The sequence below is a fragment of the Sus scrofa genome, chromosome 11, assembly GCF_054392235.1.
Source record: "Sus scrofa isolate SSC_HxYL_T2T_F1_AM1 chromosome 11, Sscrofa_HxYL_maternal_Yorkshire_Landrace_v2.0, whole genome shotgun sequence".
NCBI classification, from domain to species: Eukaryota; Metazoa; Chordata; class Mammalia; order Artiodactyla; family Suidae; genus Sus; species Sus scrofa.
In genome coordinates this window covers 84,315,473-84,338,695 of record NC_139393.1, presented here as the reverse complement: position 1 = coordinate 84,338,695, position 23,223 = coordinate 84,315,473, and the positions used below count along the sequence as shown (strand labels likewise).

General features: G+C 53.7%; 1 protein-coding gene across 4 annotated transcripts in view; it reads right to left on the bottom strand.

The window, feature by feature from the left end:
* COL4A2 (collagen type IV alpha 2 chain) overlaps positions 1-23,223 on the bottom strand; it is a 164,985-nt gene that overhangs the window by 60,415 nt on the left and 81,347 nt on the right. For all 4 annotated transcript variants that reach the window (XR_014819956.1, XR_014819955.1, XM_021065909.2 and 1 more), the window contains exons 5-6: positions 825-959; positions 696-740 (exon numbers count right to left, since the gene is read on the bottom strand). Coding sequence is in view for 2 of the 4 variants with exons in the window: in XM_021065909.2 (XP_020921568.1) it covers positions 696-740; positions 825-959 (180 nt within the window). In the remaining 2 variants the exon portion in view is untranslated. The remainder of the gene's footprint in view (positions 1-695; positions 741-824; positions 960-23,223) is intronic.

The window sequence follows — 23,223 nt, the reverse complement described above, 5'->3', positions numbered from 1 at the left end:
AGGGCGGACGTCTGCATGCGTGTCCAGTCCCCGAGGCAGATGTCTTTGAGTGAGGATGGACGGATGGTGCAGGTCTGAGTGTGAGACAGACAAGCATCCTGGAGGCCGGATCTGCAGGAAGCCAGCCCTGGGAAATTTGCTCCTGGATCCCGTGAAGACGGCTATGAGTCAGGCTGCTTTGTTTATTTTCTTATGCCACAAGAAGTAAAGTAAAGTAGGTTAGAAAAACAGATTTTATTGCATCTTGAGATTTTCTCAGGGACAAAGCACGCCTTCTCGTCTCCCCATGTGAGTGTGGCTACTCCCAGGAATTTGAGGAGCTGCACCGGCTTCAGGGCAGCCTCGCTCTTGGCTGGACCGCTTTATATTCAGGTGGTTTTGGAATTCAAAAGAAATGTTAAGACCGGCTCTTGACAGCGTGTCTGGGCAGCTCTGCAGCTTTTTATGACCAAACCCTGTCCAGTTTTAGCAAAGCAGCCTCAACGCTGAAGCCAAGTCCAAAACCACGTTTACGCAGGAAACGATGTGTCCCACGGTTCACCGGACTGCGGGGGGAGGACACGCACGTGCGGTCCCACAAGGGTTTTTTGTTCTAGGCAAGAAAGGAGGTCTAGTTAGACGCGTGTCTGTAAGTCACACACGGCGGCTCGCATGCGCACACTGTGTTAGAAAATTCTAATCTCAGGAGAACTTACGGGAATTCCATCGGCCCCCGGGAATCCAGAGACGCCTCTTGCTCCCTGCAAAGAAGCAAAGGGACTTAGCGCAGCCCAGGAGCGCCCGCCGTGCCCACGAGGAGAGAAGCCCCCAGGTCCTGCACGTACCACGTCTCCTTTCGGTCCTGTGATCCCGGGAGCCCCCCTCTCGCCCTTGTCACCTTTGCGGCCCTGCAGTCCTGGGAATCCTTGTAACCCGGGGGGCCCGGTGTATCCTTGGGGGCCCACTGGCCCTGGCTGGCCCTGTAGAAAAAAACACACGTTCAGTTTCCACAATTCATGACAATGCAGGAGCATTTTCAGCTGTGGTGCTTTTGAAACTTTTCATTCCTAAGAGAGCTATGCTCTTCAAGAACGTTCCAGGTAAACCACCACCTTCTGCCAAGGCAGCTGCAGAGCGATTTTCTGGCTAAGAGAGAAATCACAGTGTTTAAGGGGAAAAGACACTCAGTGTGCGAAAAGATTGTCCGAAATTGCTGAATGTGAAATGCTAATATCTGGTGGGATGAAAGAATCAACTTACACGGCTGCTTTAAAGTCTCTTCAGTAGAAAAGAAAGCTGCAAACAATTTTTGAAGATTTTGTCTGTCTCAATATAATGCATACATACAATAGGTCTGGAAGTGAAGCCCGCATCCAGGTGTCACGATAATCTCTCCTGTTCTCTCTCCCACACACAAGAGTGTGTGCATGCGACACAGAGAAAAAAGGAAAGGTTTCTGCAATATAGAAATGTATGTCCATAGCCATCAGGATGGCTGTTATTTAAAAAGGAGGAAGGACAAAACTCCCTGCTGGCGACGATGTGGTGAACTTGGAACCCCTGGGCTCTGTTGGAGGGAAAGTAAGTGGTACCATCTTTGTGGAAAACAGTACGGTGGCTCCTCAAAACTAAACAGAGCGGCCATGGACCCAGCGCTTCTGCCTCTGGACGAGCCTCAGGGAACTGAAAGCAGAGACTTGAAGAGATGCATTTCCACACCCACGTTCGCGGCGGCATTTCCACCGCTGCCAAGAGGTGGAAGCCAGGCATCCGCTGACAGAGACGACGGGCTGTGAGTATTCACCTTAAAAAGGACGGAAATTCCGACCCAGGCCACGGTGTGGACGGGCCCCAAGGACACTATCCTGAGTGGAACGAGCCGACCACAAAAGGACAAGTACTCTCCGATTCCACCAACAGGAGGTCCCCAGAGGAGTTGCGGCCAGAGCGACAGAGAGCAGCCCAGCGTCAGCAGGTCGGGGAGCTAGTGTTTAACGGGGCAGAGTCTCAGTCTGGGAACGAGTTCTGGAGGAGACGTGACGTCTGCATGACTTGGGCACGTGCTTCACGCCGCCACGAAGCTGGATAAAAACAGGTAAATCTATGCAAGTCTTACCACCGTCGAAATAAAACGATTGAAACGGGGGCTCTCTCTCCTCACGGAACCCAGTTACGCATTCCAGCTATAGTTTAATGAACCTCCCAGACGAGCCCAAATTGAGAAAAAACCCACCACCCAGCCAGCTCTGCCTTGGCTCCTCCTCCTTGGTGACAGTGCGGCCGCTGCTTGCGCCTCACACAGAACCTTCTCCGCCGGAGCCCCATCTGCTCCCGCAGTTCACACGCCCGGCTGGCCTCTGCGTGGAGGGCGCAGAGCCGTCCTGTCCAGGCTCCTCGCTCCCTCCCTCTTCTGCAAACTGCAGCTGACGTTCGTCTGTCTGGCAGGAGGTTTATAATCCGTCCTCAACCCTGCGCACCCCTGGGGGGACGCGGCCCAGGCGCGGCGCTCCCGTCGTGGGCGTCACCCCGAGCTGCGCGTCCCTTCAGAGGCTGGCCCAGGGCTCGGGGGGCCGTTTCTTTGGGCGGAGGGAGGGCGGAGAGTGAGAAGGAGGCTGCCGGCCGAGACCTGCCCAGAGCCGGGGACCCTGCCGCACACACGGAGGGCAAGGCCTGTGCTTTAGAGACCGCAGGGCTCTCTCCACCTGCTCTGGCAGGTGCTGCACGGAGGCCGGTCAGAAACCAGGAGGTGGGCCCCCACGTGCCTTGTGCAGTGGCAGAGCCAGCGTGTGTGACTGTCTCTGGAGAAGGTGACAGAGGCGGTGGAGGAGGCTCTGCTGCAGGACGGAAGGCCCTGGCCTTGGACCCTGGGCATCCCAGGCTCGTGCTCAGCCAAGGCCCGGGGCTCTCAGGGTTACACTTGCTCTAAGTGTGGGGACCCCGACCCCGGTTTCTAGGCCCTCCCTCAGCCGTGCCCGTGCTGTCTGTGACGGCACCTTCCCTGCCAGCCTCCAGATGCCCACCCCTAGTTTGCGTGCGCTTGCAGGGACTGGTCCTGGAGGACAACATCTTCGCACTCGCAGCGCCGTCACTTTCGTCCTCCTCAGCCTCCGTCTCTACCTGGGGCCCGACCGGCCAGGGCCACCTGGGGGGACGCCCGCGGGAGGCCAAGCGGAAACGTGCTTCCTAACGAGGCAGAGCCCTGCTGTCCGCGTTCACCGGCCTTGTCCCCAGTCCTTTGATGAGGACACAGACGATGACGTCAGGCTTGCATTTTCCTCCCATTGTCAGGAAACTCCTTTTAAACTTTTGTTTCTGGGATGGGAAGTCTGGTTTTGGGAATAAAACTCCAGTCTTTCCTTTTCTGGAACATCCTGTCACTCTTCTCTTTCTCTCTTTCTGAGGTGACATTCCCACACCATAAAACTGGCCGCGTTAAAGTGGCTTCTGGCACAGGCACCATGTCCTTACCCGAACTCTCTGTCTAGTTCCAAAGTGCCTTCTTCACCCCAAGGGAAATCGCACCCCATCCCTCCCCCCGCCCCAGCCTCCGGGGACCAGCCACCCATCTGCTACTGGTTTCTGTGGGACTCCCCCGCTCTGGCTACGCCATCGAGGGAGCCCCGTCTGGCTTCTTTCACGTGACGTCACGTTCTCGAGGCTCCCCTGTTGCAGTGTACATAGGTCAGCAGCGAATCCACTTCCGTGGCTGGATGGTATTCCGCCGTGTGGACAGATCAGTCTGTTTGCTGGGAATAGCGCTGCTCTGAAGCCCCTGCTGGAGGCCCCCCTTTCACGTCTTTGGGGTCTGTGCTGGGGCGGCCGTGGCCGTATCACGGGGTAACTGTCTGTCTGCCTCTGGGAGGAGCTGCCACACTCTTCCCACAGCGGCTGCCCCGCTTTCCCGGCCTCCAGCCATGTCTCTGCGTTCCCGCCGACGCCTGTCATCTTCCACGACAGAGCACGATCGTGTAGCTGGCGTGTGGCGCCGGGAAGGGGTGAAAATGATGCCATCTGAAGCGCTCGGCCTGAGCTCCTGACGGATGGAAACGTCCCGCCAGCTTCTTCCCTGGGCTCGGGCTCGGGCTCGGGGTCGGGCTCGGGGTCGGGGTGGGAGGAAACCTGAAGGAGACCCTCGTCCTCCAGGACCGGGCCCTCCGTCCTGCCCTCAGTGCAACCCCGCCTGGCGAGATGCGGTCCGAGGCCTTGGTGCGCGCGCTCGGCCCGCGGGGGCAGGTTTCCCCCGGACATCCTGCCCCCCCAGGGCCTCTGGTGCGCTTACGAAGAGCGGCCAGAATGAATGCCCCGCCGCCGAAAGGCTTTTCCTCCGTACCAATCACCACCATCGGCAGCGTCCGGACGGAAAGTCCCGGTCGGAAAAGCGGTTTCCACCTCTTGCTTTCTTTCTGCAGTGAGCGATGCTAAAAATAAAAACTCCCCAGAAGGAGCAGGGCTCCAGCTTAAGAGGGTCTTTGCATAGAGGTCTCACGCTCCTAAAGCTTCTGCAGTAAGTTCTTGATACACGTATTTCCACAGAAAATGTCTTAAAAGCCAGCAGAGGCTGAGGAAGGGGCTGGACGCCCAGGGCCTGTGTCCTCTGCCCCCAGGGAACGTGAGCTGTCCACCTTCCTCACGTCCTGGGAAACGGGGTAACGAAAGGCCCCGGGAACCCTCTCCCTTCCTGGAAGAAGTAGGTTTCAAAAGGAGTCTTATCTCATTGTACCCAGGACAACTCCATCTGAGAGGGGGACTCTGGGGCTCTGGAGGGTTCCGTGTAAAGGGGTGGCTGATGCATTGAGGCCTGGGGTGGGGGCAGGCTCCATCTTCCTCGACACCCCTGCTGCTCAAAGTGAGGCCCTGTGCTGCCTGGCACCACCTGGGAACTTGCTGGAAATGCAGAGTCCCGGGCCCTGCCCTGCCGGGCCGGCTCCGACTGTGATCCCAGCGGGGTTCTTCGCTCGGTCAAGTTTGAGCATCCCCGCATGCCCTGACCTCCTCCCCTCCTGACGTTCTCTCAGGCCTGAAGCTGGACCTGTCGGGCTTCCTGAGCGCTGTTTGCCTGGAACGGGCAGTAGATAATTAGAGAAGATCTAATACTGATGTTTTCTTTTCTTTCTTTCTCTTTTTGCCTTTTCTAGGGCCGCTCCCGCAGCATATGGAGGTTCCCAGGCTAGGGGTCCAATCAGAGCTGTAGCCACCGGCCTACGCCAGAACCACAGCAATGCAGGATCTGAGCTGCTTCTTCAACCTGCACCACAGCTCTTGGCAACGCCGGATCCTTCACCCACTGAGCAAGGCCAGGGATCGAACCCGCAACCTCATGGTTCCTCGTCGGATTCGCTAAGCCCTCCGCCACGACGGGAACTCCTAACACTGATGTTTTCTGACAGCTCTTTCTGATTGGGTTTTCTTGGTCTCGTGCTTCAGCGATGCCTGCGAGGAGGATCACGCTCCCGGCACTGTTAGGACGCGGGGCCACAGCGTCTCTCCCCCCGAGCTCACCCCGGGGACGCGTGGGTGCCCAGGGTCCCCTGCGGAAGCTGGTCTGGAAGGGCTGGGCGGAGGGCAGTCTCGAGCACTCATTGCTTAAATACCACGGCTGCGGACAGCACGCACTGCAAGTCCCAAGACTCTTCCTGAGCTTTCACGAGCTTGGGATTTGCACTTGTGAGAAAAGGGGCAGAATCTAATCAGAGCCGGGCACACGCTGAACAGCTCTACAGCTTCGGCCGCGGAAATTAAGGTGGCAGGTTGATGATTAATCAAAAGGCCCCGTGACATGGTGACATCGCGCCTCGTGCTCAGGCAGCCCCAGGAGGGGCTGTTGCTGCCCAGACTTCGTTACCGGAGCGCTGCTTTGGGAGAGGGAGGAAGAGGAGGGCCACTTATCAGGGACCGATAAAGAGACATGCTTCCGGGGGTAAACCCGCTTCCCTGCACATCAGGTCGGCTCATCCAGGCACAGTATTTTCCTGGTGGAATAAGAATAAGCTTTTCAGGCCTGACCGGCCAGCATCTGAATCGTAGGAAATCCCTTCTCCTTCCCAAATGACCTCTTCCTGCCTCGCCTGTTATGGGCACCGGGCGGGTCTCCAGACACCCACGTCCTCCCCACCCCCCGCGGCCCTCCCTTCCTCGGCTGCTGGCAACAAGCCCCGGACCTCCCTGGCCCTTCCCGGCCCTTCGGATGCTGTGGTTCTCGGTGAGCCTGGGGGTGGGGGGGTCCGGCCCAAGTTCCAGCACATTCCGCGAGCTGTTCACAGCCGTTTGGGAATATGTCCGATGGCCCTGAGGTTGGGAAGGATGGACTATTTTTTTAGGATTGAGGAAGCTATTTTGTTCAGCTAAACTTTAGAAACAGTCATCTTTCTTGGGTGATCATTGGCCCTGTGAGCAGTATGCGATCCCTGGCAGAGTGAGTTCATGCCCTTTTCCAAGCTAACGATAGCGTGCAGGTTAGTACTGAACAGGATATGAGGCAGACGGTAACCACTAGTAGATCAACGGGGCTGCCTACTGCCCATTCCAGCAAAACAGAGCCGACGTTACAGCTTTCCCCATGGCTGCCCATTAACAGATAACGGAGCCCTGGGTACTCTCCAAATTAAAGACTTCACTTCTTCCTCAACAGGAATCACGCAGCCTCCTGGAATTCCTGCTGTCCTGCTCCCCCAAGTTACTCCACACAGATTATAGAGCCAATGGCGTTATGAAGGCAGTAACATCCCTTGACCCTCACCGTGCTCCACGTGCAAACGCTGAGTCGAAACAGTCACAGACCTGACTGTAAGGGCTCAGATGAAGACGCAGGGAAAGATCTTGGTGACTCTGGATCAGGCCAAGGTTGCCTCGATAAGGCACGGAAACCCCAAGCCATAGAGAAAGGCAGGGTGATCGGATGAAAACATCTGCTCTTCAAAAGATACTGTTTAAAATAAGAAGCAGGCCACGGGCTGGGAGAAACAGTCACAAGACAACTTAGGCAATACATGAGTTTTACCCAGAATAGAGAAAGAACTCTCAGAAATCAATAACAAGGAAACAAGCAATCTGATTGAAAAACGGGCACAAGATCTGAACAGAGAAGAGGCGCAGATGGAAATCAGGCTCCTGAAAGGAGCTAAGCACCGCTGGTCATTAGGGAAAAGTGATTCAATCTGGATAAGGTACGCCCGCGGCTCGGGGAAGGGCTGACACACACACGCAAACAAGAGAACTGGGATCGCCAAGGGCCAGAGGACTCGGCGCAGCCAGAGGGCCCATTGATGCTGGTGGGGACGCAGGCCCGGACGGCTAAAGCCAGGTGCATACTGACCAGAAGATGTGGGGCAGTGTTCAGAGAGGTCCTTTATTTTAGCTAAAACTTGGAAACTGAGAGTTCCCATTGTGGCTCAGTGGGTTAAGAACCTGACTAGTATCCAGGAGGATGTGGGTTCAATCTCTGGCCTTGCTCTGTGGGTTAAGGATCCAGCATTGCAGCAAGCTGAGGCGTAGGTTGTGGATGCGGCTCGGATCCTGTGTTGTGGCTGTGGTGTAGGCTGGCAGCTGCAGCTCTGATTCAACCCCAGCCTGGGAACTTCCATGTGCCATACCTTTTACCTTAAAAAGGAAAAAAACAAAACAAAACAAAACTGGAAACCACCTAAGTGTCCATCAGTGGATGAACAAACAGTGGTCCTGTCCTGAAAGGGAATACTACCTAGCAATGAAAAAGGAAGACGCTCTGGGAGTGACCGCGAGGAAGCCTTGCGAGGCATCTGTGACCTTGGCACAGGTCAGCGAGGGGTCCAGATGCAAAGGCTGCGTTCTGTCCACCCTGACTGTGTGATATCACAGGCTAAGGTGACATTCTGGATACAGGAAGCAGAGCGTGAGGCCAGGCCTGGAGGCAGATGGAGGGACCGATGGCAAAGGGCACAAATGCGTCAGGACTTTGGAGGCCGTTACCTGCCCAGACGTGTCTGCCAGTGGCCACGAACTGTATGTTACTGTGCCTCATGAACTTGGCCTGAAAACAGACCCACAACCGCAAAGGGGTCTGGTGAAGGCGAAGACTAAGAGGACGGCCTCTGAGAGCAGGGGCCAAGTCCTTCGGGTACGTTCTTAACCGCGGATTAAGACAGACAACACTGAGAAATGGAAGGAGAGAGGACGCTTGTTAAATGCCACCTTAAACACATCCGGCCAGATGCTTTTCAAAAGCGTCTGTTGGGGAGGCGAGAAAAGCTGGGGAGCCCAGCCTGCACTCTCCATGTCTGGAAGCAGGTCTGTCCGAGAGTGATCCTGGCAGGTTTAGGTCCGTCCAGCCCACAGCCCACAGCCCACAGGATGAAGCGGGTGGACGTGGCTCAGGACCAAATTAGATTCAGGAGCAAAAGATACACCGAGGAGTCACTGGTTCCATTACAGGTGATTTCCATGAAAAACAAAAACAGAGGGAGTCACTCGTAATCATAGCAGCCATTGTGTAGTTTATCAGAAACGATTAGACTTGGAAGAGTCACATTTTAACGTCAAGAGAAGACCCCTCTTGTTCGCCACCCACGGGCCCAATCAGCCGGAAAACACTGCTCCTTATTCTAAGAACAGGCACACGGGTACAAGGGCCGCCCGACACAGTGGCTTCAGCCCAACGCGGGGCTGAGCTTTTTATAGTCTGGATGTGATCTGGCTTGGCACAGCTCCGAAAAGTTGATTTTCTGGAAGAGCCTTTCATTGCCCCTGCGCTTGTAGCAACAAGGACGTTTCCTTTGCCTAAAGATGAACCCCTGCCGGACAGTCGGCCTCGATCTGCTAGGCCTCCCGCTCTCGCGGAAGGCGGAGGTGGGAGTGGGGACGAGCTGGGCCTCGGGCAGAGGCAGCCTGCAGGGAAGCGGCTGGAAGGAGCCGACTCCGGGATCCGGTGGTCGGGCCTCCCGTAGGCACGAGCCGCTCCTTGACCGGGCAGCGGACCGCGGGGAAGCAGACCAACACCAGAGCATCAGCGGCAGCTCCTACGTCATCAGGCGCTATCGCCGGGGCGGCCCCTCTGCGCTCTCGCAGTCACAGTGACACCGAAAGCACTTCAATGGTTCCTCAGAAAATTAAACACAGAGAACAGGCGGCAACGCAGTCACTGGAATCCTAAAACTGGTCGTGAAAACGGTGGCCGCAGTGGTGGCCTTGGTGGCAGGCTGTTAGTTTTCACGTGCCAGCTGCCCGGGCCGCCTGCTCCCAGGTGCTCCCAGGTCATGCTCTTTGGTCATTTCAGGTGCGCAGTGGAGACTGGGCTGTGACACCGGTCTCTGTCCCTGCCCGGCAAGGGGCCCTGTGCTGGTGGCCGGCTGCCCGGGCACGTGGCCTCGGGGGGCGGGGGTGGCGCAGAGCGAGAGGAGACACCGTGCGCTTGGCCTTGCGCTGAGATGGCCAACCAGGCTGGCGGCCTCGGCGGGACTGCTCAGTACCCTTGGCACAGTCCGGGAACGGAACCAGCAGCTCTATCTCCTGCTCATTTAGACTAAACACAGCCACATGAAAGAAAAATATTCTCGAAGTTGGCATTATATTAAGCGGGTCTGTTATGAAAAAAGAAATTGGCCAACAAAGGGAACAAGATTAGGAGCCAGCGAGGGTTCCGACTTGGCTGGGCACCCGGCCCTTTTTCCTGTTCATCTGTGTGTCCAACGTTCCTGAACAGGACAAGTTCTAAATTGAGCCCTGTCCTAGAAAGGGCGTGGCCCCTCTGCTCCTTCCTTGGCTTTAATCCACTTATCTGTCATCTCCGTTTCCTCAAAGTTTGGACTTTTTTCATTTCCTTTGGAAGATTTCAAAATTGGTTTTGAAATTGGCCCACAGCGAAACCCACTTTTCTGGTGTGTCATTCTGGGTTGGGACATGTGCTGGGAGCTGCATCTTCCCAAGTCGCTGGGCTGTCCTCCTGCCGTCAAGCCCCCTCCCCAACCTCTGCGGACGCCCGAGCTTCCTCCAGCTTCTTGTCCCGCCTCTCCTGGACGGTCACAGTGAGGCGCTCAGCGCCTCCTCTCCAGAGTGGCTCTGTGATCCACTGCCCAGCTGCGTGTCGGGACCATGTGACCTGTCTGGTGTAGCTGCCACCACGGCCCTTAGCCATGCACTCCCTGAAGGGCGCCTGAACTGTGTCCAGAGGTTGGCCAGTGTGACTCAGGCTGCCAGAATCATTCAGGTATGGCTATTTGGTGTGTGGACTTGTTTTCGTGAATACCCACGAATGAGATCACCGTACCTTCCCAAAGAGGCCTGGGGGAAGGTCACTGCTGTCCCCACTACACTGTCCTCAGAGGCCGGCTCCAGGGCAAGGACCACCCCTGAGTGGCTGCTTCCTGCAGGTGGAGGTTCCTCTCCTCCCTCACCTTCCCCCTCAGATCTGTCCTCGAGGCTCAGGGGCCCACCTCGTTGGTACACCTCGGCTGTGTCCCTGCCAATGCAGCCTGGGTCCCCTGGCTCCAGGCTGACCGAGCTTGGCACCAGGCCTCGCACCTCATGGCCTTTGCACGTGCCTGTCCTCCCGGCTCCAGCTGCTCTGGGGACCTTCTCCTGACCCTGACCCTGACCAGGGGCTCACAAAGCTGCTCCAACCACAGCACTCACTGAGCTGGTCGCTGGGGCCCGGTCTTGTCAGAGCCTCTGTCCCCAGCCTCTGCCACAGCACTGGGCACCCAGAACGTGCTCGTGTCTGCTCCACGAATGAACGAGGGCTGTGCCGTCACCCAGCCCTGCCCGGCGACAAAGTCGGCTTCCTCCGGTCTCCTGTTTTCCGACCATCAGAAGCAGCGCGTGACTGCGGAGGCATTTCCACAGTGGAGTGTCAGTGGTGATTCTGTGGCGGGCCCGCGGCCCTCTGGTCCTGCCTCCCCCCAGGTCCCTAAGTCACGCCATCACGTCAAAATGCGTCGCCCACCACCTCAGCTCTCGTCCACCCTCCGCGCCAGAACCGACGCCCTTCCGAGAGTCGGTTCTACCTGACGGTCTGGTTTTATCTGCATTGTCAGCGAGGATGCTTTCCAGGCCTCTGGGACGGAACCAGAAAGGGTGGCCCCAGCACCGGCCCGTCGAAACCGCGCGCGGATCACACAGACAGGTGAGACATTGCCTGTTGAAATCTAGACGGGAAACGAGCCAGGGCTCCTCCTGCGGAGCTGGGTCCTGGGACCGTTGGAACCAGGCTCTTCTGAGCACCAGCGACAGCCAGAAGCTGTTGAGCACATCGCTGTGGCTCTGGAGGTGGCAGATTGTGGAGAAGGGGGTGAGTTTGCCAGCGTGGTCTGTACAAAGCCACGAAAGGAAGATTTTTCCACAGTTACGGAAGGTCTCCAGTGTAAAATCAAATTTTAACATCACAGCAACCGAAGACGCCCGGGGACTGCCACTTGGCTACCCCGGGGTCTGAGGGCTCCCTGCAGTTCTGGTGGCCAACACTAGGTGGCAGCCCCTCGTGCTCTTTGGACCAGGGCCCTCCCCACGCTTGGTTTGCAAAGGCCAAGGTCTTGCGAGCGTTTTTGGGTTGGGATGGCCTTCCTCAGTGTCGGAAGGCAGGTCTCGCATTTACCGTGGAGCCAGCCGCCCATGGGGGGAATGCTGGTGAAAATTTTGATGGCAGAATTCCAGTGGTGTCCAGAGAGCTGGTCAAATCCCGTTTTTCTTGTCACAGGGCAGCTGCACTAAATCAATAGTTATTTTATAATTCCCTTCCCTTTCGACTGCTCAAAGGAAAGTGTTTAAATACACAGCCATAGATACAGATACAGAGAGATGATCTGAGGGCCTTTGGAGCCCAGACCCAGCGCAGAGATCAAGGCACTGGACTTGGTCCCGTGTGGGACTAGGTTAGAAGAACAACTAGCATCTCTAGACCAGAGCATGTACTGCCGGCAGCAATTCTCAAGAGTAAACTGGCTTAAGCCCCACAATACCTCTGTGAGGCAGGAACTGTTCTTAGATCCGTTTTATAAGTGGGGAAGCAGAGGCACGAGGTTGGGGGGCCTTAGCTGGCTGGGAGAGGAGGGGATTCCTACCCAGCTTTCCAGAACATTCCAGAGGCCCAGTCACTGCACGTTTGAACCTCCCCGGAGTCAGAGAGGTGACTCTGGACCCTGAATGTATCTTTTTTACTGATCTTCATGAAGCTACAGTCAAGCCCAGAGCAGATGGACAAACTGACTGAGAAACAAACCCGTGTACGCCTGGTTCATGGACATCTATACAACACTGAGCCACCTGCAACCTGCAGCGATTATCCGAAAGCCTGGCTTCTCTGCTTTAACCAGATGCTGCTCAACTGGGGCCATTTCACGGCTCATTAATCCCCCTCCTGCTTGAGAAAGTGACCTGGGCCAGAAAGAAAAGGTGAAACTCAAACGAGGCCATTCTGCTACTTTCAGCAATTCTGCTCAGAAGGTATGTGGGGGTGGGGGGGAGCGGGGGGACAGGGTGAAAGTCTGAGCTATCAAAACACTCTGGGGACAATCAGACATGTCTCTCACCTGCATTCTCTCCAGCTTCCATGAACAGATCCACTGCTGAGGGGCTGTGTTACAAAGATCTGACGGCTTCTGAACCGTGGTGGCAGTTTTTATGGTAAAATGATTGACTTGCTAAGCATTTCCAGAACAAAGGGTTTAGCTGGATCTTTGAGAGAATATGCTTTCAGAGTCAGGGACCACGTGGGAAATTCAAGCATCTGCCTCCCAGGAGAGCCTGTTGTGGTGGGAGGAGCCACATGGCTGACGAGGCTCTGTGCATTAACCACAGCAAGGAACCCAGAGAAGAAACTAAGAAACTGAAGGCCATGCACAGGCCCGGCCATGCCTGATGGGCACCAGGGCCACCCCCACTCCCCCTGCCCCTCACAAGGCAAGAGGGGGAGGGTCAGAACCTGCGGCTACCTGGTTCTGAACAAAACGAAGGGATATAGAAGTGTCTTCAACCCCAATTTTGGGAGAGGCATCGTGAGACAGAATGGTAGTTGTTTCCTAGGATAAGTGTGAGAAGAAAGGAAACTTTGAAAGAGATGCCAGAGGGAAGTGGTGAGAGATGGCAGTGGGTGCTCACAGACGGAAGGGTTCTGGACATTTTCAGGGGGTGATGGGGCCACGTGGGGCTGTGGGGTTCTGACGGTCCACACGTGATGGGGACTGTATTTGTGCAGTGCTGGACACAGTCTCAGCACGTCAGACCATGCGAGGGACTGGGACACGTGCTGGACACAGCCTCAGTGTGCCAGACCACGTGAGGGGACTGGAACACACGCTGGACTATGGACGTGTGACCCTTGTGACCTAGGGAACAACCTGGAGAAAGATCTAGCCCAGCTCCCAAAATGATGACTATGAGTCCTGATGTATCCTGGACCGGTCAGTAGTGGCAGGGCAGCCTGGTGTCCAAGGTCATCAATTCCTCACAATCTATGCTGCCCGTGAAGTCCGATACTGGAAAAGATTAATGCATTCATCTTTTTATGGCTGCGTCTGTGGCATATAGAAGTTCTAGGCTAGAAGTTGAGTCGGAGCTGCACCTGCTGGCCTATACCACAGTCACAACAACTCAGTATCCGAGCCACATGTGTAACCTACACTGCAGGAGGTGACGGTGCCAGATCCTCTACTGAGCGGTCAGGGACCAAACCCGCATCCTCATAGACACCACGTGAGGTTCTTAACCTGCTGAGCCGCGATGGGAACTCTGATGTTGGGAAAGGTTACAGGGCGGACAGTAGAGCCAGATCACAATTCAGTCTTCCCGATTCACAGCTTCGAAAGTCTCTGCCATTTTGGACACTAAGCGCTTCTGCAGAGACGTTATCAATGATAACACCTGCTGCAGCAGGGAATGTTCTGGAGACATGGAGCAGTCAGAGCGCTGGGATGGCAGCATCCCTGGGCTGCCAAGGATGTGGGGGCTGGGGTCAGGGTTAAATCCTGTCAACAGGGCCTCGCGCCCCCGGGAGTCCGGCCTGTCGAAGTTCCTAAGACTCCCAGCTTTGGGGTCATCCTTTGGACCCACACCGAATACACATCCGCAATGAAAAAAGAGAACACACCCCGAGAAACTGATCTTTTTTCAGTCTGGTGGGAAGATAATGGATGGCTCATCCGTCCAGACGGAGACCCGGGGTCCCGGGCGAGAGGAAGCCGGATGACCTTAACCTCCATTCCAGAGCAGTGACTCAGCCGGAGCGCTGGGCTCCGGACGCGGCCGAAAACAGCCTCGAGGACGCTCGCTCTCCACAGCGGGTGTTGGAGGAAAAAGAAAGACCCGTCTCATCCACAAAATGGAAGCCGGCGACCACTGCCCGCGGCCGTGTTTGCAGGGCTACGCGCGGCCCCAGAAGGCACCTGAGGTCCGAGGGAGATCCTAGGGCACCATGTGTGATGAGCGACGACGCACAGGGCCCACTTAATAGGTGGGGCTACTACGGAGAGGGTGGAGATACAGCCCAGGGTGGGATCTGTGGGGAAGCCTCCAGCCTCCTTGGGGATTAGACCACCTGCAGTGCGGTTTCTCCATCACAACCGAGGGCTCAGCATCTCAGGGCGACGAAGCCTGGGGAGCCTTTTATCTGGACATCTTGTCAGGATGCTCCCTTGTGTGCGGTGGCTTTTTTTTTTTTTTTTTTTTTTTTTTTTTTTTTTGCTTTCTAGGGCCGCACCTGTGGCATATGGAGGTTCCCAGGCTGAGGGGGGAATTGGAGCTGCAGACACGGCCTGCACCGCGGCCACAGCAATGCTGTAACCCACTGAACAAGGCCAGGCATCGAACCTGTGTCCTCATGGATACGAATTGGGTTCATGACAGGAACCCCCCAGTAGTGGCTATGCTGTACCCTGTCACCGCCCTGGCCTCCTGGGCTTGTCCTGTGTGTTTGTGCTGTTCGGCCAGGAGGCCACGCAGAGCGGGAGCCGGGACAGCTCTCTCCGAGCCGGAGCCCAGCCACGTGGAAGGCCCTCTGAGCCCCACTGCTCCTCTTCTTGACCCTCCTCGGCCAGACGGGCCCTCTGCAGGCTGGGAACACCAGTGCCTCGGGTAGGCAGGGGGTGCCAAGGGTGCCAGGGAGCCCCCCACCGCTCTGGGAGGTGCCGGGCCTGGTAGCATTTTCTCTGTTTTCAAACAGAACCTGCATACGTTCCTAGGTCACCTCGTCCCTCCCACTGCCCCGACTGTGTCAGCTGCCGCTGCCCCGCCACCCGGACCATCTCTCCCCTCGTCCAGGGGCACCCTGGCAGCTGCACCAGGCCCTGCCCTCTGCAGATGGGCCCTCCCCTGGCCCTGGCTCTGCGGGGCCTCTCTGTGCTCCCCTGGCATCTTATTCAGCCTCCTCCTTGGCCCCTGTGCTGTGAAATCTGGGTTTTGGGGTTTTGTGTGAGCTCTTCCTTCGTAGGAGCCCCCTGGAAGCTGCGTTGGGGGGCTTGCTGGCAGAGACCCTCTCTCAGCCTGACGTCCCATGGGCATTGTGGCCTCAGCACCTCCCAGGGCCGGGACCTCAGTTCCTCCAGCCCGGCTCCCAGCAAGAACGAGAGAACAGTGACCACCAGGGCCCCCCTCTGCACCTCCCCCAGGTCACAGCCGCACACAGATCTTGACCCCAAAGCCACAGGGTGGGGACATGTCTGTTCCCTCTCCTCACACCGCACCTCTCTGCTGACAGCCTGCTCCTGCCCACCTCTCTCCCAGCCCCCATCCTGGGTCCACACTGTGTGCCCACATCTCCAGGGCTGGCCGGAGCCCTGCCACTCCCCAGAGAGGCCATGGCCCCTTGTCTGGTGAATGACAGGGATTTCTGGCATTGACGAGAAGGCCTGCCTTGTGGTGACGCTGCCTCCTCCCGGCATGGCCTGATCCAGCAGGAGGGAGGCTGGCCTAATGCCCGTTTGGGCAGCTGTTGCCTCTGACGGAACCAGCTCAGAGATACTGGCCCTTCACCGGCCAGCAGGATCCAACCAAGAGTTTCGCAGCCTTCTAGTGAGTCCTGACCATAAATGGAGTCAGAACTACTGCTGACAGGGATCTCGACCTACATCTGCACCTGCACCTGCACCTGCATCGACACCTGCATCTAACTGGCATCTAGAGCTACACGACACCCGCACCTGCACCTACAGCTCTATCTTCCCTTCGTACATTTGGGCGCTGTGAAGAAGACAGAAGGGAGAAAAACATGAGAAATACAAAATACGAACTCAAATGGAAGTTAACGTGCAGCAATGTCAGGGGCAAAGCATCCTGGCTTATTTGTAATTAAAAAAAAATCCAAACCTCCAAGCATTCGCTTCTCATTTCTAACCAGATTACACTGGCCTCATAGGCTCATTCCCAGGAATTGAACTCTGTCTGGGATGGGCCCAGGCTGGGCCTGGTTGTATAGAGTAGCTTGCATCCACATGCAAATAGGAGTCTAGGTGCCCATTTCTGCTGATTTCCTGGCCTGCTCCTGGCTGCGCCATCACTTGTTTAGGGCCAGACAGCAGGCACATCTTCGCAGTGAGTTTCCAGCCTGCTGTGTCCTGCATCCACGGAATGCCTGGCGAATACGCCCCTTCTCCCCACTTCTGCCTACATCGAGGAAGCCCTAAATGTCTACACAGATGCTGCATTCACAGGCCCCTACCTACCTCTCTGGTTTCATTCACCATGACATTGCTGGTCACGAATGACCATTCACTATCTGGTTTACATCTGAGATTATGGTAAATGCAGCCATAGATTTACTTTTCTGCCAGCTATTCCTCTTTGTCATGAAAACAGTAGCACTTTCTCAGAAGCTGGGCTCTGATGTACCAGGAAAAATTCAGGAGCAGAGATGTGACCACCGAGAGGCTAGTGTGGTTCCCTTCATGCGATAATTCATCAGAAAACGACTCCCTGAGCTGCTGTCGGCTCACCTTCCTGAGCTGCTGGCCAGAGACCACGGAAGGACCGGTGACCCTGGCTTGCTTCTGGGGGCTTCTCTGGGAACATCCTGATTGCCATCAACAACAAAGACCACCAGCTCCCTCCCTTATGAAAAATAATCCAGAAATAAAAAAAGCAAGGGGGGAAATGAAGTGATTTCAAATGGTCTATAAATTACTCAATGGACTTGTTACATTTCCAGGTGCAGGAGCCATCTCTAAACACAGAGGGCGCCCCAGTGGCCCGCGGAGGGCGCAGAAGCAGGTGTGTGAGCCTGGTCCACTTCTCCACCAGCTCCAGCCTGGCCCCGGGGCCTCCAGCCTGTCTTCTCATCTAAGCTGAAGGTCCCCCAGGAAAGTTCTGTGGCTTCCAAGGAAGGGGACCACCGCAGCCTGAGGTTCCCTGCTGGCACCGTCTGGCAGGCATTTCTAGGACCCAGATAAGAAACTTCAGGCATCCACAATGCCTGGTCCTTGAGAGAGTCCCTGTCACCAGCCCCGCCCTTCCCCAGCGCTCACTCACCCCTCGCTGGTCCTCTGAACAAAGACTGTTTTCCAGCCACCATTCACCTCTTTGATCTCTGAGCTAATCTGCTGTGCTCGGGTTTTACGGGAATTTAAGATTCCTCCAGCCCACATCTGCTGGATACCACCCAACGCCCCTTCCTCTTCGAAACCTGTTGCTTTAACAGTGGTTTTGACTCCACTCTTGCTCTGTGGGGCGTCTGACGCTGCAGACACTCCTCTAGGGGACAACTGTCTTTCTACCCGCCCCTGCCCCCCGCCGCTTTTTCTCCACTTTCCCTTGGGGGTTTCTTTCTCGGCTCCTTCAGTGGTTCTGCCTCAGACGCCCACCCCTCAGCCTTGTCCTGCTAACCTCACCCACCTGTCAAGGTGAGCCCTGCCAAAGGGCCAGCCCTGTGGATGCACGGCTGCTCCCCAGAGTGAGCACCGTGGGCAGGTGTGCACAGCCTGCGCCACAGGGAGAACTGCGCTCTCTCTGCCAGGGGATGCCGCCAAGCCCTCCTCAAGAGCACCTACCACCCACACCACCATCTCCCACACACAGTGGGCGGCAGCATGTTTGCTGAAGCAGGGAATCATCAAAAGATACAGGAGTTCCCTCATGGCTCAGCGGGTTAAGGATCTGGCACTGTCATGGCTGTGGTTACAGCTGTGGCGCAGGTTTGGTCCCTGGCCTGGGGATTTCTGCAAGCCGGGAGCAAGGCCTCCTCCCCCAAAGATACTGATTTTTACAAGTTCTGTGTTTTACTGGAAGAGCAGCACCTTCAAATACATGTTCAGATCTGAAGAGCAGTACTGGTAAACTTTAAGTTTACCTTAAAGAGGTAATCAGCTTAAATAAGAGAAATGGAAACACACCACGATTCTATGATTTACTACCTTTTTTTTTTTTTTTTTTTTTTGCCTTGAACTGTACGTGAGTCCGAGACAGTTAAAGACCCTTAGACCAAGACAATGGTGCAGAATACGCGTGGGTGTGGACCGAGTGCCCCGCCTTGGGGTCTGAGATGAGCACGACGAAGTCCAGGTTTAGAAAAAAGGAAGCAGAGGCAGACGTTTCCTAAAACGCAACCTGAACTCTGAAGAAGCTTTTTAGAAACAAACCTTGTTTGTTTTCGTTCCCACAGGGAGGCAAACACACAAACAAAACCCCACCGTCTCCTCTACACACATGAAATTCAGTTCCCTCGAGCTTAGAAGACAAACACCGTCATGACATTGTGTGACACGTACTTCATGTGACTGAAAGGACTGCTTGTTTTAAAAGACGTGGGTCATACTACAATGGGCTGGTTTGATTCCCTTGAGCAAAACCAACCCTTCTCTACAGACTAGGTTTAGTTTTGACACTTCTTCTCCATAAACCTCCTCTCTGCTTCTCTCCCGGCCCTCAGAACAACAGCAGGCATATGTATCTATGGAATAAACAAGCAGATAATGAATTTCCAAAAAAAAAAAAAAAAAAGGCAAAACTGAACAACTGTCAGATGGAGCCGTCAGTTGGCTGAGCCCTGCTAAGCCAACTTGATGGTTAGGAAAAAAGTTGGAAATGCGTGGGTGTGTTTCTCAAGGTCTTAGAAAAATTCAGGAAGTTCAGCAGATGTTTTTTGTTAAGAGGCGCTGGAAGCCCAAGAGCTTTATCTGCCTCTTTTTTTTTTTTTTCTCCTAATATAATTTTATTTGTGAGATTTTTTTCCCCCCCTTTTACATGGTTCTCTGGTAAAACTTAGAAAACGGAATGCTGGCCAAAGTGTTGAACTCACAAAGCTGAAAAAGAACAGCTCAGAATATGTTCACGTGACCATGTGAATTCCTATAGAAAGCAGAAATTGAGGTCGTCAATCACGTTGAACACTTGATTTGCTGAATAAGTCTTTTCTCCTATCTACGGAAGTGGAGCTGGGCCTTTTTCTTTATTGGGATCAATCGTAGTAGAATGATAAAGGTTTGGGGTTCCCATCGTTCCCCCTTTGGGGAGATGACACAGTAGTCACAAAGACGACCATCCTGCTTGTCTCCTACGTGTTTTAATACAAACAATGACAAATGAGGATGACCGTCAAGGACCTGGACATCGAGTCGGGGAAGAATATTTACAACGCTGGGATTTTTCTGCTCTTTAATTAAAATTCCGAATACACGTTTGATTACCTGGAGAATGGTACTTTTCTTACTGTAATTGTTGTGTTAACCAACTTTCCAGTTAATGAAAGTTGACCTTTAACTCCTCTCCCAGTTCTGGTTTCTATGATATGAGCGGTTGGAGGGTAGGCATTTCCATTTGAACAGTTTCAAGAGCCGGAAAGTGAATTAATGTTCAGAAAACAACTAAAATCTGAAGTTTCTCATCTGCTTAGGAACTTTCCAACTTCCACTAGTTTTGCAAATTGGTCTCTAAAGGATTTAGAAAAGATTAGGTTTATAAAACAAACATGCCCTATAGGAATGAATGGAAACAGAAGTTTCAATCCTGGCTGGCTGGTTCCTGAGGCTGCAGGAAAAGCCAGCACACAAACCTTATTAAAGTTTAGAAATGCAGCTGGCCGCATGTTTTGGGAACTTTTGATTACTACACATGGTTACTGGCTATATTATGAGTATGGAACAAATTCAAGAACATTAGATTCTCTTAGCCTTGTGGCGATTACTAAAGCCATCAAGAATTTTAATCAAGCATCTTACAGAAGGAGCTTGTGCAATTACCGAGCTACAGAAGCCGTGACCAAAGCAAACCTCACTCACATCCCGCCTTCTCTCGGCCTTGAAACAGCATGTTTTTTCCTCTGAGAGGAGCAGGTGGCCTCTCCAATTCCTGCCAGGAAGACTGGGGATTGCAAATATGACCAGAGTAAAATAAATCAGAATACTTGTGTGGGAATTTACGTTTTAGAACATTTTCGTGGCAAATCTTCCAAAATTATAGTCATTTTCGAAAAGTTCCAATACTTCCATCTTTCTCACAAACTTGGATTGCATCACTCTGGGAATGGTATGCATCTGGAGAATGAGAGGTTTCATAAGACCTAGGCTGACTCCCTTATCTTGTTATTTGTCAATTTGTGGGAAGGAAAATAGGTAAAATGGGTCAGATATGCAAGACTTGAGGTCTGAGGCCAACCAAACTCAAAGAGCCACTTAAAAACCCATCATGGGTAAAGCTGACTCGTCTTTCAGTCCCAGACCAGGTCAAGATGGGATGGTTCAATTTTGCCCCAAAATGGCAGCATTGATATAACGTCTCGCGGATTCTCTGGTTGTCTGATGGGTGTGAGCTTCCCAACTATGTTTTCAACCACGGAGGTTCGAGGGTATGTGGGGAAAACACATTCTCTTACTCTGCTGCTTCCTCCTGGCGTGACTTTGGGCAGGTGGTACCGTGAGGCTCACTGTCCCTGACCTGAGTGCTTCTGGGAGGACTCCGGGGCCCAGTGGTACCCAGGATGGGCAATACTCACTGCCTTTTCTCCCTCCCGCTCTTCCCTTCCTCTGCAAGTCCTTCAACACCCTCAATATCCACCAGCACAGTGGGCGCAGGAGCTGTACCAAGGTTCACATTCTCTGGATTTTTACAAAGAAAAGTTCCGACGACTAACCGACATTTGTGCTTGATGTCTTTTGTTAAAACGGCCTCATTGAGCAAGAATGGGTACAGTTAGACAAGGACGAGTGTTCTTTTTTAAAGAAAATGGCTTTGACCCCGGAAGGGAAGTCTAAGATCAATCTAAATTAATTTGGTTGACGGTCCGGCAATCACTCACTAGCCGACTTCCGGCTCTGACTTTCCCCTGGTCTGGACCAGCCGGTACTGTGGGTGCACAAGCCATGATGCTTTCATTTTAATTTCAAAGGCAAGGATGATTCTAAACTTGCATCTCTGATCTTTCACTGGTTAGATTTCCTGCTGTGATAGCAAAAGGTTGGCTGAGTGGCCCTCATAACAGACAGGAGTTTCATTATTTTTAGTTGCATGTAAACAAACATATTTTACAGTGGGTGCCCCCCCTGCCCCCGGCAGCATGTAAAAATAGCAAAAAATAGTAATGGAAACAACCAAGAGAGAGGGCGAGAAAAGGAAGAGGAAGCAGAGGCAACAACAAAAAAAAAAAAAAAAAAAGAAAAGAAAAAAAGCATCTGATATTTTAATTTGGATTTTTGTGCTTTTCTAAAAATACCATCAAAGCCGACAAAATCCATGGCGAGGTTATCTGCAGTGACTTGTGAGTTTTCCCAGGTGGTTTCTGACATGGCTGCTTCCAGCAACAACTAGTCCATCCTTCCAGTTTGAGGGCTGTTAAAGTATAACTTTAGAGAATCTTCTCTTGGGTTCCAAATAATATAAATAAATTCAGGACTATAAACACATGGTGCAAGAGCCGGGTTCCAAAGTCCTCTTGCAGCCCCAGCACTGAGCTGATTCTCCCCGCAACCCCACACACCCCCCTCACTCCCCTTTACGGCCACAAGGGACCATTCATTCACCTGGAGTTGGTATAATCATTTCTATGGCTTGCCTGCGCTTCACGTGATCCATCGTCACTGCGGCTACCTGACCCTGTGAGTGGCGGTCCCTTCAGAGCCCCTACTCCTGGCCCCCACTTTTGATTCCCTAAATGTCTGCTATTCCAAGGCTGTGAAACATGCCACCCACAATGTACTTAAACAAAAAAAAGCTCCGCAATTGACTCATATAAAAATATGTATTCATCACTAAGTGGGGAGGAGAAATGAGACATTCATTTTTAAGAGTTTTCCTTTCATGCCCTTTTCCCTCGTTAAGCTCATGTTTATGGACGACCTGCCACCCCCATCCCCCTTCACATGAAGGGGACGCAGACCCGGAGACAGAGTGGTGGCTTGTGACGTGAGGAGGGTTCCTCTGGGGCTGCATGGGCCTCTCCCTGTTCAAGCTGCACTTGGCAGAAATTCTGTAAGTAGGAGCTCAAGGCTGTGACGCAGTTACAAGTAAACGGACTATAAAATTATCTTCAGACAAATATCAATGGGGGCCTCGCAGCAGTGGGCCAGAGCAGGTTTCCAAATAGCCTGCCAGTCATGGAATATTAGCCGGGCCACGCCGTGGTCTTGGCAGCCCCACTGGGCCTGAGCAGTATTATGACCAAGGATGGTAAGGCTGGGAATGACCCCGTATTAGTCATGTCCTCGGAACCTGGGCTCACAGAAGGAGTGCAGACGCAGGGCGTGTGGGATGCAAGGCCCTGGCTTGAAACACAAAACAAAATCCCAGACCATGTGCACACTTACTGGATCTTTCTCCAAAGTCCCTCTCGGATCCAAGCTGACACACTCAGCAGTTTAAAAATATGATGGAAGACAGATCTTTGCAATTCTTTGAATGCTGACGTCAATCCTATTTTATCCTCAGGACCTGGAAATCACCCTTAATTTTTATCATCACCAGATGAAAGGGTCAACCTAGTCCTGTCTAATAAAATTCTGCATGGCTTCATTTTAGACTATCATGGGATTTAATGACAAGACGTTCAGTCCTTATCTTTTGGAGATTATTAGGGATTTTAAAAGAAAAAAGGGTAATGGGACTGTCTGATGTTTTGCTAAAAGTGAACCGTGGAGGTGTGTTCTCCAGAAAATGAAAGGATTCCACAGACCTTCTTGTGGCGGTTCCTGTCCAAATGAGGGTTCCCCATGAAGACGAGGGCAAGTCTATCGGACTCGGGGCGTGTGCTTGTGGAGGAACCGCCAGGACCCTCTAGTCATAGAGTGAGGGAACCCGCCCTGTTTTCACTGGCATCTGGTCGCTTGGTAAAAATCCCTCTCAATTTGAATTATTCAATCACACAAA